Below are 14,213 nucleotides of genomic sequence, written 5' to 3'. Positions count from 1 at the left end.
TAGACTGCCTCTATCCATTTGTTGTTAATTACTGTCATACCTAGAATTGCATCCTTGCAGAAAGATTCAGAAATAAATCCCATGTTAAAGGCTTTTCATTTAATCAGCAGTCACTTACTTGAGGATGCATCTTTTTATGAAGGCCTTGTTGCCAGTGTAAGGGTTTTGTTGTCTGATGGTTTGGGTTTCTCTTTCTCTCAACAGAAATCTCAAGAAGCGTCCATAACATAGAAGGGACTCAGTGAATGTATGCAATAGAAAAGTGAATATGAAGAGAAAGAATGACTGTTTGCTCAATCTAGTCCTTTGAAAAGTTAAGTCTTATTTAGCTCCTCAGTAGAAAGAAATGGCTGAAAATAATCTATTTTGTTTGAATTAAGGAAGCTGAACATTACTGCAGCAACTTAAGAAAAACCCTCCTGACTTCCTGGAAACTGAAAGAATTTTTTTTGAAGAAGTAATTGTCTCTGACATCACTAAACTGCATAGCGAGTTTGCGAGTGGTTAGTCTGAGGTAACAGAGGAAGCAACTCCTTCACAGATAAGCAGGCAGTGCAATGTATGTGCCTAGTTATTCTCCTTTTTGGTTCAAGTTTTGCTGAGAAATTCTTTTGCAGACAGATAACGCTTATTTTGCTTTCCAGAGAGAGATGCATGCTGTTTCATAAGGATACGCCTGATTTCCAGAAATAACCATGTTTTTGTGGCTTAAACTCTTAGCGTTTGGCGTTGCATTTCTGAGACAGGATGCTTTTGTCAAAGGTAGGTAGCAATTGATATTTCTTTCTCTCATTTTGATCCCTTAATGTCTTCTGTAGAAGTAAAACAAATGAAAAGTTTTGCAAAGTGGATAAATAACATCTTTGTTCAGAAACTAGAATACAATTGTATGTAATGGTGTCAGAACCTAGACCAGGAAGATTGACGCATAATGTACAAGGCTAAAATGTCTTCTGCATGGTCATAGGTGAGAGTTATACGAACCATTTAAAAAAAAAAAAATTATAATTGTGTTTGAAAAAGAATACATTTAGATCTCTTATGTGAACCTGTTCAGTGCAGTCTTTACATTTGGTTTCATCTCATGATGCAGTACTTTGTTTTCTGTGTTTAAATCCTTCAAGAAAAAATCTTCCCATCCATTTTAGCCAGTCCCTGATCTCAGAATCTGCTTACAGTTCCTCAAATTTTGATTTTTACTGCAGTGGAGTTAGTTAAAAAATCTAAACATTGTAAGTTAATCTCTACAGTTGGGAAATTATTTATTTTATATTAATTTTATAAAATACAATTTTTTTAAAAATAAAAACTGCTTCTTAAAGAGCCTCCAAAATTTTTAATTGTCTAATTACCCCACTGCAAGTGAATTTGTCACTTGACTTTTTTTAATTTTATAAGAGAAAGATAGAGCCCAAGAGGCTGATCTTGCCAAACACGCTAGATGTGACAGATAATGCGAGTAGCAAGAAAAGCAATTAATTTTGAGGTAATAATTTACATAAAGACAAAAATGGATCTATGTTTAAGAAAGTATTTTCTTGAACATGCAGCATTCTATGTATATGTACCTTCCATCAGTTTAGCTAGTTAATATAATTTGGGATAGCTGATGGCAGACACAAAAGCTTTTCTCTAAAGTAATGTTCACCTAAAAAGTGGCTTGGAACATATATTCTGAAATGGCAGCAAATTATATGCAGGGCTGAAACCTCTTTTCACATACATAGAATTTATGCATGCTTCTATCATCATGTCACTGTACTAACACCAGGTTTATACTGATGTAAGCAAGAAAATGATCTGCCTTTAGTTGATAACCAGCTAAGAAGAGCATTTGAAGCCTGAGCATTAGTTCTCTTGTCCTTCAAAGTCTCTGAAGAGAGGCAGCACTGAATAAATCTGGTCGGTAGCTGTTGGACATTATAAGAAAACAAGTGAATGCTGTACTGTAGAAGAAAAGAACAAAATCTCTTGCTTTTCCTGTCCCTTTTTTTTTTAATCTTCTGTCCTACTTTCCATTTTGTAAGTTTTTCTGAGACTTCCCACTGCTCCCTTTTCTGCAGAAAGGGCAGGTTACTGTCTGCTCTCTCAGCCACCTCCACAGTCAGTCGATGTGTTAGCTAACGGAGAGGGCTGGAAGAGAGAAAGAGGGGTAGCAGTATTTTATTTCAAGTAATAGTTATTTTCTCTGTCCACTCACAGTAGTCTAGCTCGAGCCAGTTCCTCTCTACATACTTCTACTAAACAGAAGAGCCTGAAAGAAGTGATAAGTTTTAACTCCTCTTTAGTACACTTAAAGCAATTAGCAGTTTCATGCTGTAATATCAAGTATTCAACCTCACAGACCTTGTTTTCACCATGTAGTTTGGCACAGAGATTGATTCTCCTCCCAGGGTGACAGAATCATTATACTTCATCTTTGCTGTGTAGATTACTCTGCCTCATAGCTATGGGTGACTGGGCAGTCTTCTATGGAGGAGTTTGTTAATGGAGGAGCAACATTTGGAAAAGGTGGCGTAGGCTTTGGTTTTATGGCAAGAACAATTCTCAGGCACTTGTTAGTGTTAGGTGGGCTTTGGGACTTGTTTTGTTATTACTATTATTATTATTCTCCAAGAGCCTATTGTACCTAGTGATTTTGAAGATGTAGCAGGAGAAATTTTAAGGTTGTCTGACTTCCACCACAAGTGCAGACATCCTATAAAACTTCTCTAATTTCCTGTAATCACCAAGCTACTTTTAAGAGCATCAAACTACATTAAAACAAACAAAAAAAGTTAGGAATATCTAGAGCCTGCACAAAGGCCTTTTCACTATGTAAATCCCCCAAATAAAAGGCCTGTATCCAGCTGGTTATCCTGGTAAGAAATAGACGAGTAATGGTATTTGTGGACGTACTCATACATACCAATATATGGTACCAATAAACACCAAACTTGGAGTTTGATCTGTCCTTGTAAACATTTGCACTGCTGAAACATCCCATTAAATTCATCAGTTTTGTGCACTATTTGTTAGTCTTTCATCTCTACCTACATGAAATAGCTAGCTTCACTAAAATTTTTAGTTTCAAGATGCGTGCTTCTTAAAATCTTCAGTGTAAGATTGATAACATAACACCTTCTAATATCTATGCTGACTTCCCAATCAAAAAAGTTATGCTAACATACCTGATACAATGCATCAATGCCTGTTTATGCAAAAAAACCCCAAGAAAAACCATAAAACAAGCCGCCCCCACCAACCCAATTAAAAAAAACCAAAAACAAAAAAACCCAACCCCAACACCCCACCCTTCCTCCTCCCCCAAAAAAAAAAAACCCAAAAAACAAAAACCCAACAAACCCCAAACCCAAACCACCCAACAGGAAAAACCCTTTGCTTCCATTTAGGAAAAAGAAAAAGAAATGCTTGCAGGATAAGCACTCTTTTTTCCATTAGATCATTAATTCAGGTTCCTCCCCCCCTCCACTAAAGTATTAGCAATTTGACAGCTTTCAAAAGCCTTCACCCACTTCTGAGCCACTTCCTTTATTTCAGGAAACTAAATAATTGCTTGATAGTTTTGGGTATGACTTTTTTTATTTTCCAAGTTAAAAGTACCAATCTTCAGCAGGCACACAAAATCTGGGGCCACGCAGTCTCCATGCTCAACAGCTGTGGAGGTCTCCACCTGGAAGCGTTATGTTTTCTTTGCACAGACATCAGCATCAGTATAGCTCATCCTATGGCTTTGACATTCTGTGAAAAGTTTTTTCACAGATTGGTCTATCCCTTTGGAAAGAGTCTGGCAGACCTAATTTTTAAGTAGCGGAACTTAGTAGTAACGTTGGCTTACTTTATGTGTAGGATAAAGGATAAGGGGAATTGCTCTGGCAGGAGAATAGGTATTAAGGTAGAAGAAAGTGAAGGCTTTAGAGCACCACCTCTGATGTTTTCCTCTTATGGATTCCCCACTTCAGATTCTGTTTAGGACTGTATCATACTCTTTTTTTTTTTTTTTTTAGTGGTGCACTTAAGGCTTTCTGAAATACATACCCCAGAGTCCTGCACTCAGGGACCTCTTAATCATGTGAAACAAACTGCCTGCTTTTCACATCTTGCACAGTTCCAATACTTTATTCAAAATCAAATGAGACAGAGCGTTTGTGTATGTGCAGGGGTGCAGGCGGTCCTGCTCACTTCCTGAGCTGGCCAGACGCAAGCCAGTCCTAAACTGGAAGCCGTTCAGTTTCATTATGGTGGTGTACCTCAACCACCAGCAGGACATATGTTAATTGGAACACAGCAGCACACCAGCATAGCTACATGGTTTCGGGACTAGAATTAGCTACTGATTTGGACCAAACATATAATTTTCTTTACCCATTCACGTACACTTGCACAAACATAATGAGCAGATGGCTGGGTTGTTGATGTGGTATATTGATTATAACCGCAGATAGGGCAAGAGACATTGGTTCTGGACTAGTGGGTCTTTCTTACATAGTATGGAAAAGGCATTTGCTAGTCATTCTGTATTCACTCACGTCAGTGTATTGACATACTGCGAATGTTTTACCAGTGTAGACCTAAAGCTGCAAAAAGGCCATGCAGAGACCAGTTCTAAAGAAAGTCCAGCTCTCGGTGGCATGGTATGTTGGAACCCCTTCCTTTAGTTTTAGTTTCAATTTGGTGAACTTACATTTATATATTTAGGTTCAGAAGAACAAATCAACAGTGAGTGGGTTAGAAACACTGCATATATAATGAGATAAGGCAGAACAACTGGGGGGAGGAAACAGGATGAAGTGACTTTTCAAAATGTTCCTAGTATCAGGAATCAAGCTCTGTTTTTCTGACTCCCGTGACCTATCTGCAGAACTGCCTGCCTCCCTGGGAGCATGTGTATGCATTAAACAAGTAGGCAGTCTCCACACTGAAATTGTGAATGCATTGTATATAGTGCATGAAAATTATCCTGTTTTCTTTTCCTGTGCAGCTGCATTGTGGTATATACTGTACCATGCTGGGAGCAAGGAAAGGAGAACAGCAGGCCATGAAAATGTTCTGTCCTCTGTTTACATTCTTGATCTAGTTTTAAGAGTTAATATTCATAAGCATACATCTGGCCCACCAGGAAGGCAGAGCAAATTAACCCATAATGAACTCTCTGCTGTCATGGCTCGACTTCTCTTTGTACTCACTCAGCTACCTCGTTTAGAGTTAGCTGGAGTGTCTCTGCATTACCCATTGTTTTGCAGCGCAGACTTGCCCTGAGTCTTGCCATTGTCATTCCCCTTTGTTTGAGTGGCTGTTCCTCCTGTGCTGCCAGCCCTGGGGGTGAGGACCATAGGGGGGAGCGCAGCGCGGGGATGGCTGCAGAGGTGGCACCCACGACAGCAGAGGAACGAGTGGCACTGCAGGAAAGTGTCATGTGCTGGGCAAGGCTCGCTAGCATGAGTTCAGCTCTTTGTGGCTGTGAGTGAACTCCTTTCAAACCCTAGCAAGAACATGTGCTTTACAGGAATGTAACAGCTTAGATAAGGCTGGACTGGATGTCTGTGCCCTGCTTGGGACAGACATGCCCTTTGGGCTGGCTGCTGGGGCCATGACTGCCAGCCCTGCCTGGGAGACAGCAATTGTCCCTGAGCTCTGCTGCTTTCTGCGTCATGCAGAGATGTCCGTTGTTCACATTTATTCATCTTTAATTGTATATAACTAGAAATCAAGCAGTTATTTCTTTCAGGCAAACTTATGAAGCACAGAGCATCCAAAACATTTTTGGGGGAATAGTTTACTCTCTTCAAAGCTCAATTTAGGCCCTGAAGCACTTCTGTGCAAAAAATGGGAAAAAGTTTTGAAGTGGCAAAACTCTGACTTCCTCCTGTAAATATCAAGATTAAAATAACAGATACAGTTGCGAAAGCTGTTTTTTTCCCTGCAACTTTACTGTCTCTCAGACTGTTGTACTGTGTCTCCTGATGTATTTCCAGGCTATCCATGCACTTGCAAACAGATCTTGTCCACTGGTGTTTCAGTAACTGTTACAGCATTTTATCTATTTCCAGGCTTCTTTCCCTTTCAAGTAAAGCCGTTTGGGGCCTTCAGTGCCAGGATTGTAGAAACTAGCTGTGAGCACTTCAGTGCCAGCTTATATTATCCATAGTGTTGTATAGCTAACAGGATCCACTTCTTTTCTTTTATACCACTACTTTGCAGTACTGTTCTTCCAGTTATTCCCTGTGTGTCAGTGCCTCCTCAGCTAGCCTGCTTGCTTAGGTTTCTATTCTCTAGTTTCAAAGACTTCTCTTAGAATCTGTCTGTTCTTCATTCATAATCCCACCACCCTGCACAGAGCTCTAGAGGTATCTTTTGTTGTGCATGAATGACTTTTTTTGTTGTTGCAAAAATATGGACTCCGTGGAGCAATATTTTTAATTGCCTTTTGAAATCCATTCTTTTCCTGACAAAAAGAGAAATAATCAAACTAGCTGTCTAACAGAAAAATGAAGCCATACAATGAAGCTTTCTGTACAGCATATAAGGAAATTGCAGTTTGTTAAGTGATACATATACGTCCTATATGAGCTGAAAGATTTTACGCTCAGGGAAATGTAGTACAATACAGAGCCTCAGCTGAGGTGGTACAAAAATATATGGCTAGTAAAGCCTTTCCAGGTAATCATATACATTGCAGAAGCTGTGAATGGAATATTTAAGATAGTGTTAGTCCCTGAACTGTTTCTGGATGCTTGAGAGTTAAGACACATGTAGGTGGAGAAAAGGGTATGATAATGGCAGAGCATAGTCAAGCTTCTAGAATAAGATCTAAGAGACAGAAATCAGTCTAGGCTGTCTCAGAAACTCATGGTGTGAAGTGTTAAGTTGTTTTCATTTCTCCAGATCTCAGTTTCATCATCTGTTAAGTTGAAGGTAGTAACGCTTACCTTGTTGCAAAATGTAGAGTCAGAATCCCTTAAATATTCTGAGGGATGCTTGTCTCTTGCAACTCGTAAACTACCACAAATTAATCTGAAGAAACTGGTTGTGCATTAGAGTATTTTGAATAGTGTATCTGAGCAAAGAAAACGAAAAGTATGAAACAAATGATTTGTACATAAATTTCTACCTTGTTCTCAGTTCTAAAGCACAGGTGTTGTCAATGGGGAGCCTATACTTTTGTGCTGAGTAAGAACAACCCATACTGTGCTTAACTTCAGCAAATCTGAAATTCTCTAAAACATGATCATGTCAACTGTAGTCTCCGTTTTAACCAATGTTGGGTGAAATAACTGAAGTTGGTCAATGAGTCCTTGTGAGACACAAGAACAGGACTGCCAGCTTTTTACTTCCTGTGTCTGCGGATGAGATGAGAAGGTGTGCTAAATGGACCATAGCTGCAAAAGGCTTCACATTACAAAGCGTCTTCCACACTTAGGGGTAAATACAATAGTGAGCCTGTCCAGTAAATTAGGTGTTTTAGGAGTCTCAGTGGTAGCATTTATAAACGTAAACCAACCGTTCTAGAGAAATGCAGGCCAAGCTGACTCTGTCAGCATATGATTTAAAATCATATGCTCGTGTAATCGAGGGAAAGATGACCAATGTTGCTGCTGCAGCAGTTTAGTTAATCTTCTTGAGATAGACCTCAGATGTCTAAATGAATGCAGAATCACATGCATATACACCTCAGTGAAATCTTTTGGTTTTAATGAGTTTTGGATAGATTATTTGGAGGATTTCTTTATTCATATCACTCTTTCTTTGAAGAATTTAAATGATAATGAAACATACATTTTTAAAAGTATGTGTAATTTTTTTTACTTGGTCCCTGATGGCAGTGAGAGATTGTTGCCCTAGGTCTCTTGTAAGCAATATTCAAGTTCCCTTATCCCCAAATAATGTGTGTGAATATGCATGCCTGTGCCATGTATCTCTGTGTGTGAGTGGAAGTATAACATTTATGATACTTGAGACTGCCCAATAAGTACACAAAAATACTTGGCCTTGTTTGCAGTTTCATTAATGCTTCTGTGCTCAACTGTGCTGCTTCAACAGAACTGAAAGACTTTTCTACATTCTCCACACACCTGCAGTCTAGTGTGTTAGTCTGAAGTATGAAATGTGGTTGAGGTTTGAGGGAAAGATGTGAAACAGCAGTAAGAAATATGTGTTAGTACAACTTAGTAGCATTTCTGATTTTGCTGTCCTAGTCTGCTATTCAAATGGCTTAGAAATAAACATTTCTGAGAGCTGCCCAATACACTCACTCTCACTCTTAGAAAACATTAGGAATAATAACAGCTTAACCCAGTGTCAACTTACATAGAGTTCAGAAGGTTTACAGTGGAATGGTGCTGAATATGAGGGAGGCAGTTCAAGGAAATGAATGTGAGATCTGTAAAGAGTTATTTATCCTTGATATTAATGGATCAAGGTTTTGTAATACTTAGAGGTTTTGTAATGTTCGGAGGTGAAACTTTCATAAAATCCAGTAATGCTTGGCCTCCTGAATTTAGACACTTTATACTTTTCTGAAGATTGGCCAGTTTGGCCGTGAGGATTTAGAAGTGATAAAATAGATAAGTTTTAATATGTAGTAAGATAGTATTTATAGAAACATGCTGTTTATGGAAACCTCACCTACGGATGCCTTTTGAATCAACACAGGATGTATTAAGTTCATTAGAAATCATAGAATAGTTCAGGAGAACAGTTCCCACAAAAATTCCAAGATCTGAGGATCAGATTATTCCAAAAGCTAATAAAAAAGTGACAGCTGCATTTGTTTTCCTGCTGTGATTAATGCTAGGCTTAAGGGCCTGCTAAGATGCAGTTTTGCATCACCCTGAATAAACAGACAAGTGTTTGGTGCAGTAGCTGGTTTAAGTTTTTGTGTTAATGTTGGGAAGAGAGCCATTTACAATGTGGAAGTGATTCTGCTCTAGACATGTCAACAAGTGTGTCGTCATTGCAGGAGTGTGCCTTAAATGGCAAAGGAAGGATTGCTTGCAAACCACAGCTAAAAAATACTCTTCACTGAGCAATGAAGACATTTAAATAACACTGAGCATGTCAGATATGCCATTTTCGGCTGCTCTCTCTGCAGTTGATGCTCTCTGTTTCTCTTCACAACAGAATTGCTGCTCACCTAAGCCTTACCTCAGTGGTGATGTCAGTGGAAAGTCTGAAAAGGCTTTCAAGTGTCTTAAAGGATTTATTTTATCTTTGTGTTTTTTCTACTGTATTTTATTGAATTTCTTTGGCTTTATATTAGAACAGGAAAATAAAGTCCACTTTTTTTTTAACCTACTGGGGGTCTTCAAACTCAAAGTTCTGCTTTCTTGTTAGCTGCCCTGAGAAAGCTGTTTGGAGGAGACACCCCCAGTTTTGACTGTAAGCTCCAAAACACTTGAGAACTGTTTTTTCATAGAAGAAAATTATCAGATTTTCAGAAGAACTCCATGTGTTGGTTATTGAGATGATATGAAAAATTGGAGTGTGCAGCTGCAAGTTAATCTTTTCTGAAACTTTTTCTGAAGTTGTGAATGCTGAACACTTGGAAAGTCAGGAAGGAGCTGCTCCCGTGTGTGTGTGTGACTGTCTGACCTGTGTGTACAGTAGGGCTAATGGCCACAGTCACGATCAAGCATTCTTGTTGGGCCAGGTGCTGTACAAATGTAGGATGAAATATGATCTTGTCCTCAAAGGGTTTATGATCTGATTCTGGACAGCATGGATACTTCTTAAAAAGAAATGGTATAGAGGCAAGACACTAAAGGGAAAAAGTAATAGTAGCATATGTGCCCAGCCAAAGAGCTTGTATAATCCCCTGTGCTATTTATTTCCTTTTCTGAGAAATGGACGTACAACATCTTATTCAAAGCCGCATACAACTGAACAAATTATTCCCTGGATCCAAAATAAATTCTCCTACATAGGTCCTTGTATTGCAGGTCTCACATTGTGCTCTTACAACTTCTTTACCTGACAACTGATGCACATATTCCTGGAAGATAAGTCTTAATGATAAAACTGCTGCAGGTAAAAACTTACGGTGCTCCAAAGCTCCTCTCTTGCTATATAGAATCAATAAAAACTCAGGTCACATACAAAGGCACTATATTTATTTGCAATGGTTATTTTCTCCAGCTGTTTAATCCTTTCATTAACATATTGCATTCTCTCACCAGTGAGTGAAATATGGTAAACAAACAACAGAATGTGTAGATGATGTGTTACAAACACACACACACATTCACTCTTTTGTATGGGAGAGCATATAATTTCACCCCTCTAATTCTCAATTCTTGTAGCAGATACTCTATCTGCAGGAGATGAACTAACATGAACAGCATCCGTATATGAAAGAGAGGGACCACATTCTGTTCAGTTCAGGAAGTTTTTATGTTGCGTTCACCATTCTCATATCTGAGTGCTCGTAAATAGTAATAACAATAATAAATTAATTTTGACCTGTAATTGACCTAACAGATTTATTTAGACTGAAAAAAAAAAATCACACGATAACTCTTTTCTCTTGAAAAAAGCAAGGAGAAAGAAATACAGAACTTATCTTCAGAGTTGCAGAGGATGACATCATGTTTCCTGAATATCAGATGGTGAACTCTATAGACACAAGGTCTGGGAATTGCCTGCAATTAGTTCAAGTGTGACCTGGATCTGTATTACAGTATAGAATATTTTTTGAAATATTTATTGAACTCTACAGAGGGTTGTGAGGGGTTTTTTTGTAGAATTGGTTGTGATTCATTTGCTGAGTTGGAGTTCAGGGTCTGATGCTGATGGCTGCAAGTTTGAGTGAAAAGATTTTGTTGTGAAATGCTAAGGGTTCGGAATGGCTGTGTTTGCTATTACAGCAGCTGATCACAAGATACAGCTGTGAGTAGAGTCTCGAATGAAGCTGATGTATTGTGTAATAACTGTTTAATAATATTGTCTCTCTGTAAAATCTGAGCTCTATCTGTTGTGTCAGCTTGTCCTTGTGGCAATGAGCAACCATAGGTTGCAGGAAACAGGTACATAACCCTACATCCTTTTTTAAAAAATCACTTAAAAACTTTACGGTAGTCTTTGAAAAGCACTGCAATGATTGATAGAGTGATAAATCTTCCGATTTATGGCTGATCTCAGATCTTTACAGTGTTAGTGGATGCAGTTGGCTTCTTTTTAGTGAAATTTTCTGTAGTTACAAGAATTAACTTTCAGGAAGAAGTTCTGATCAGATATGAAGCCAGATGAGGGGAGATCAATGTTGTGGGACAGGGAGTCAGGATGTGATGGTACAGCTATTGCTACCCCAAAGCATCAGAGGAAGGATGATGAAACTGGTTTAAGAGAAGAGATTGGATGCTGGGACTGAGATGGCAGTAGGGAACAGAGCAGCTGAAAGGAGGGGGAGACAGAAACACACAAAAACCTGATAGAAAGCCTCCAGGTCATACTGCAAGGCCCGAGATAGCAGCCAAAGTCCCTGAGTTTCACCACTCCTGCGCTGTCAGCAAATATCTGCAAAACTCATTGATGAAAGTCTTCTAGCACTGTCCTACATGGAAGATAAAAATGTCCTAATGCTATCAGTACTCCCTTAACCCCAAGGGGCAGATCTGAGCAAGGAAATATACACATCCCAGTCCAGCTAATAAAGCCTGGGGAGAGCAGAATTATGCCCTTTCATAGTTTCTGATTTTTTTGGAGGGTGGAGGAAGTTTTTAAAAACTAAGAAATCACATGTACAGAGTAACATGGAGGTTGCGAAGCTAAGTACCCAGTTTTCAGGAAGTAGCCTTGTCTCTATACCTTATGGCAGTTTTTACTGTCACATACTATTTTTCCACTACAAAATTCTCTTCTCTGTGTAGGGAATGAAAATATGTTCAGTGTATTATTATATCTGTGTTGCTCAATGTATAGTTCAGGCCGTATTTACAGAATTACTATTTGAAACTTTCTGCAGCTAGAAATATTGGTTTCTTCTTAAGATTTTTGATGATGGTGCTCATCTTCTGTAGCTAAGTGCTACACACGTATGGATTTTCATATTTGTGATGACAAAATGATCCAAAGAGAAAATCAATCTATTGATTCAGAAAGCTTAATCTGAGACAAGCAACCCTTACTTCGGTTAATTTGCAGTTTTGGAAGGTCACCACTTCTGTGAATCAGATAGGTATAATTAAGATAAGAACCTGTTAAATGCAGACCAATTATTAATGACTGCTGTATGGCAAATTAGTATAAGTAGATTTTGTAGCATCATACAATAATTGTGACAAGAGCTGGAATATAATTCTGTTACCTAAACCACATTTTACTACTTAGCTGTGAGATCTCCCTTCTTTTTTGTGGTCCCCTGCCTCAGTAACTCCATGGCTCATGCACAGAATTAGCTCTGAAGGCCAAAGGTATCTTCACTGCATGCTCTGGAGTGTTTCTGTGCTGGACCAAAAGAGCAGTCTGCAATCACAGAATGAAAGATCTCGGTGAATGTTCATAAGTGTTAAGAAAGGAAAAGAACTAGGGCTTTGCACTGGTCATACAAATGGACATTTGCCAACTCTTGAATAATTACCTTTGCTCCCCAGACAATGTCTTTTGGAACAGCTTATGTATGTACAGTTTTATTATAAAATAGTAATTGTACATTGTGAAAGTCACATGTATCTGCCACTTTCCAGGGTGTAATCCTGTGCTGAAGTTCTTCTGGCAATGTTGTAAATGAAGCAAATCAAGCTTTTTCGTAGCTACTCTTCCAATATTTGGAACAGAATTGAAGAACTAATACTGAAATTCTGGTTTGTTGTGTGTTGATGTGGTTTTTTTCTTTTCTTTTTTTTTTTTTTTTTTTGTTAAAACACCTAGTGAGGTCTAGTTAAACATTCAGTTCTTTGCAGTAGTGTAGTGCCAAACCTGCCACATTCCTGCACCTCTTGACCAAGGGCAACACGTTGGTCTTTCCTACTTATTTCTGAGGATTACAATTATTTCTACTGTATTTATGTCCATGAAAGTGACTTGTATCATGTTAGTGTTATCATTATTTTTGTATTGTTTTCAATTATTGGTATCAAAATGGACATTGCATTTGTTGATGTTATTTATTTGATATAGGGCTTTAGATGTTGTTTTATGAGGCATTCCTGCTTCTTGCAAAAAGGATTGAAACATTTTAAAGTAGATGCCACATTTAAAGTAGATCACATGAATATTGATAATGTTTATAACAATCTCCACTAGATCTGTGTGACGTCAGGAAATGTGGAATTACTGTTTTCAGAATATGTTAAGTTTCAGTTTGGACGAAGGGCAGTATGATTCCCATTTAATGGAGCATAGAAATGAGATGGAAGTAGAAAGAAGATCCTACTGAAAAAACATCGCATTGTATCTGTTTTGAGCTGTAGCCTTTATTTTTATATCCTTAATCAGCACCAACACTTGCGAAGTGGATGTTGGTAGGAAATTTAAGTGCAAAATATTGTATAGAGATATTTGATATCTTTGCTCAGATGTAAGAGATGTTTGGGGAGGAAAAAGAAAACTGATTTGTTGACTATTTCGAGTCTTTCCAAGTTAAGATGTCAAGCAAATTTTGTGTTACTGCTGTAATGCCAAGGTAAGAATTAAGTAATAAAAGAAAATATTTTGGTCTCTTTGGGTCACGTTAGGATCCCTGCAGCACAAACTGATTTCAGTCTTTCTGATAGCCACCAGAACTAGTGCAAAGCTTAGCTCTGCTGACAAGTTAGCCACTACCAACTGATTTGCTGCTTGGTCCCTTGTGTCCTGTCACCAACTCCAAAGCCAGGGAAGAGCTGGATTGGGGGCCCACAGTGGAAGAAACTGTGGAATCTGATAAGATTGTAATTCTGAGCACACTTATAGTCATGGAAATAATGTCCTTCATTTTCTTAGTGATTATATCTGATTCATTTTGAGGGAGAAGCACTAACACTCTTGAACTGATTCATCAAGATAGGTAGCATCTTTGTCTCTATATGACTATGGAAAATTACCTGACCTTTGATGGATATTTTGATAAAAGCAGACACACAGGCCTAGGCTGAGTTTCCAGGAAGTGTAGGCAGAATACTATTATTCTTCCACTTATAACAAAGATTAAAGGCAATTCTTAAAGGGGAGGGGGAGGAATTCTTGCGCGGAGAAGTCGCTGAGAATGACTCTCTTCTCTAGAGAGTAAGCATACTGTG

General features: G+C 38.5%; 1 protein-coding gene across 6 annotated transcripts in view; it reads left to right on the top strand.

Annotated features, from left to right (window-relative positions):
* The first annotated feature begins 496 nt into the window (after positions 1-496).
* PTPRC (protein tyrosine phosphatase receptor type C) overlaps positions 497-14,213 on the top strand; it is a 65,534-nt gene continuing 51,817 nt past the window's right edge. For 5 of the 6 annotated variants that reach the window (XM_076337981.1, XM_076337980.1, XM_076337978.1 and 2 more), the window contains exons 1-2: positions 498-559; positions 645-762. In XM_076337981.1, coding sequence (XP_076194096.1) covers positions 696-762 — 67 coding nt within the window. In that variant the 5' untranslated portion in view covers positions 498-559; positions 645-695. Of the gene's footprint in view, positions 560-644; positions 763-14,213 lie in introns of all 6 variants that reach the window. The other variant, XM_076337976.1, reaches the window with a different exon arrangement.

Source organism: Aptenodytes patagonicus, chromosome 5 (assembly GCF_965638725.1).
Source record: "Aptenodytes patagonicus chromosome 5, bAptPat1.pri.cur, whole genome shotgun sequence".
NCBI classification, from domain to species: Eukaryota; Metazoa; Chordata; class Aves; order Sphenisciformes; family Spheniscidae; genus Aptenodytes; species Aptenodytes patagonicus.
This window is presented reverse-complemented; position numbering and strand designations above follow the sequence as displayed.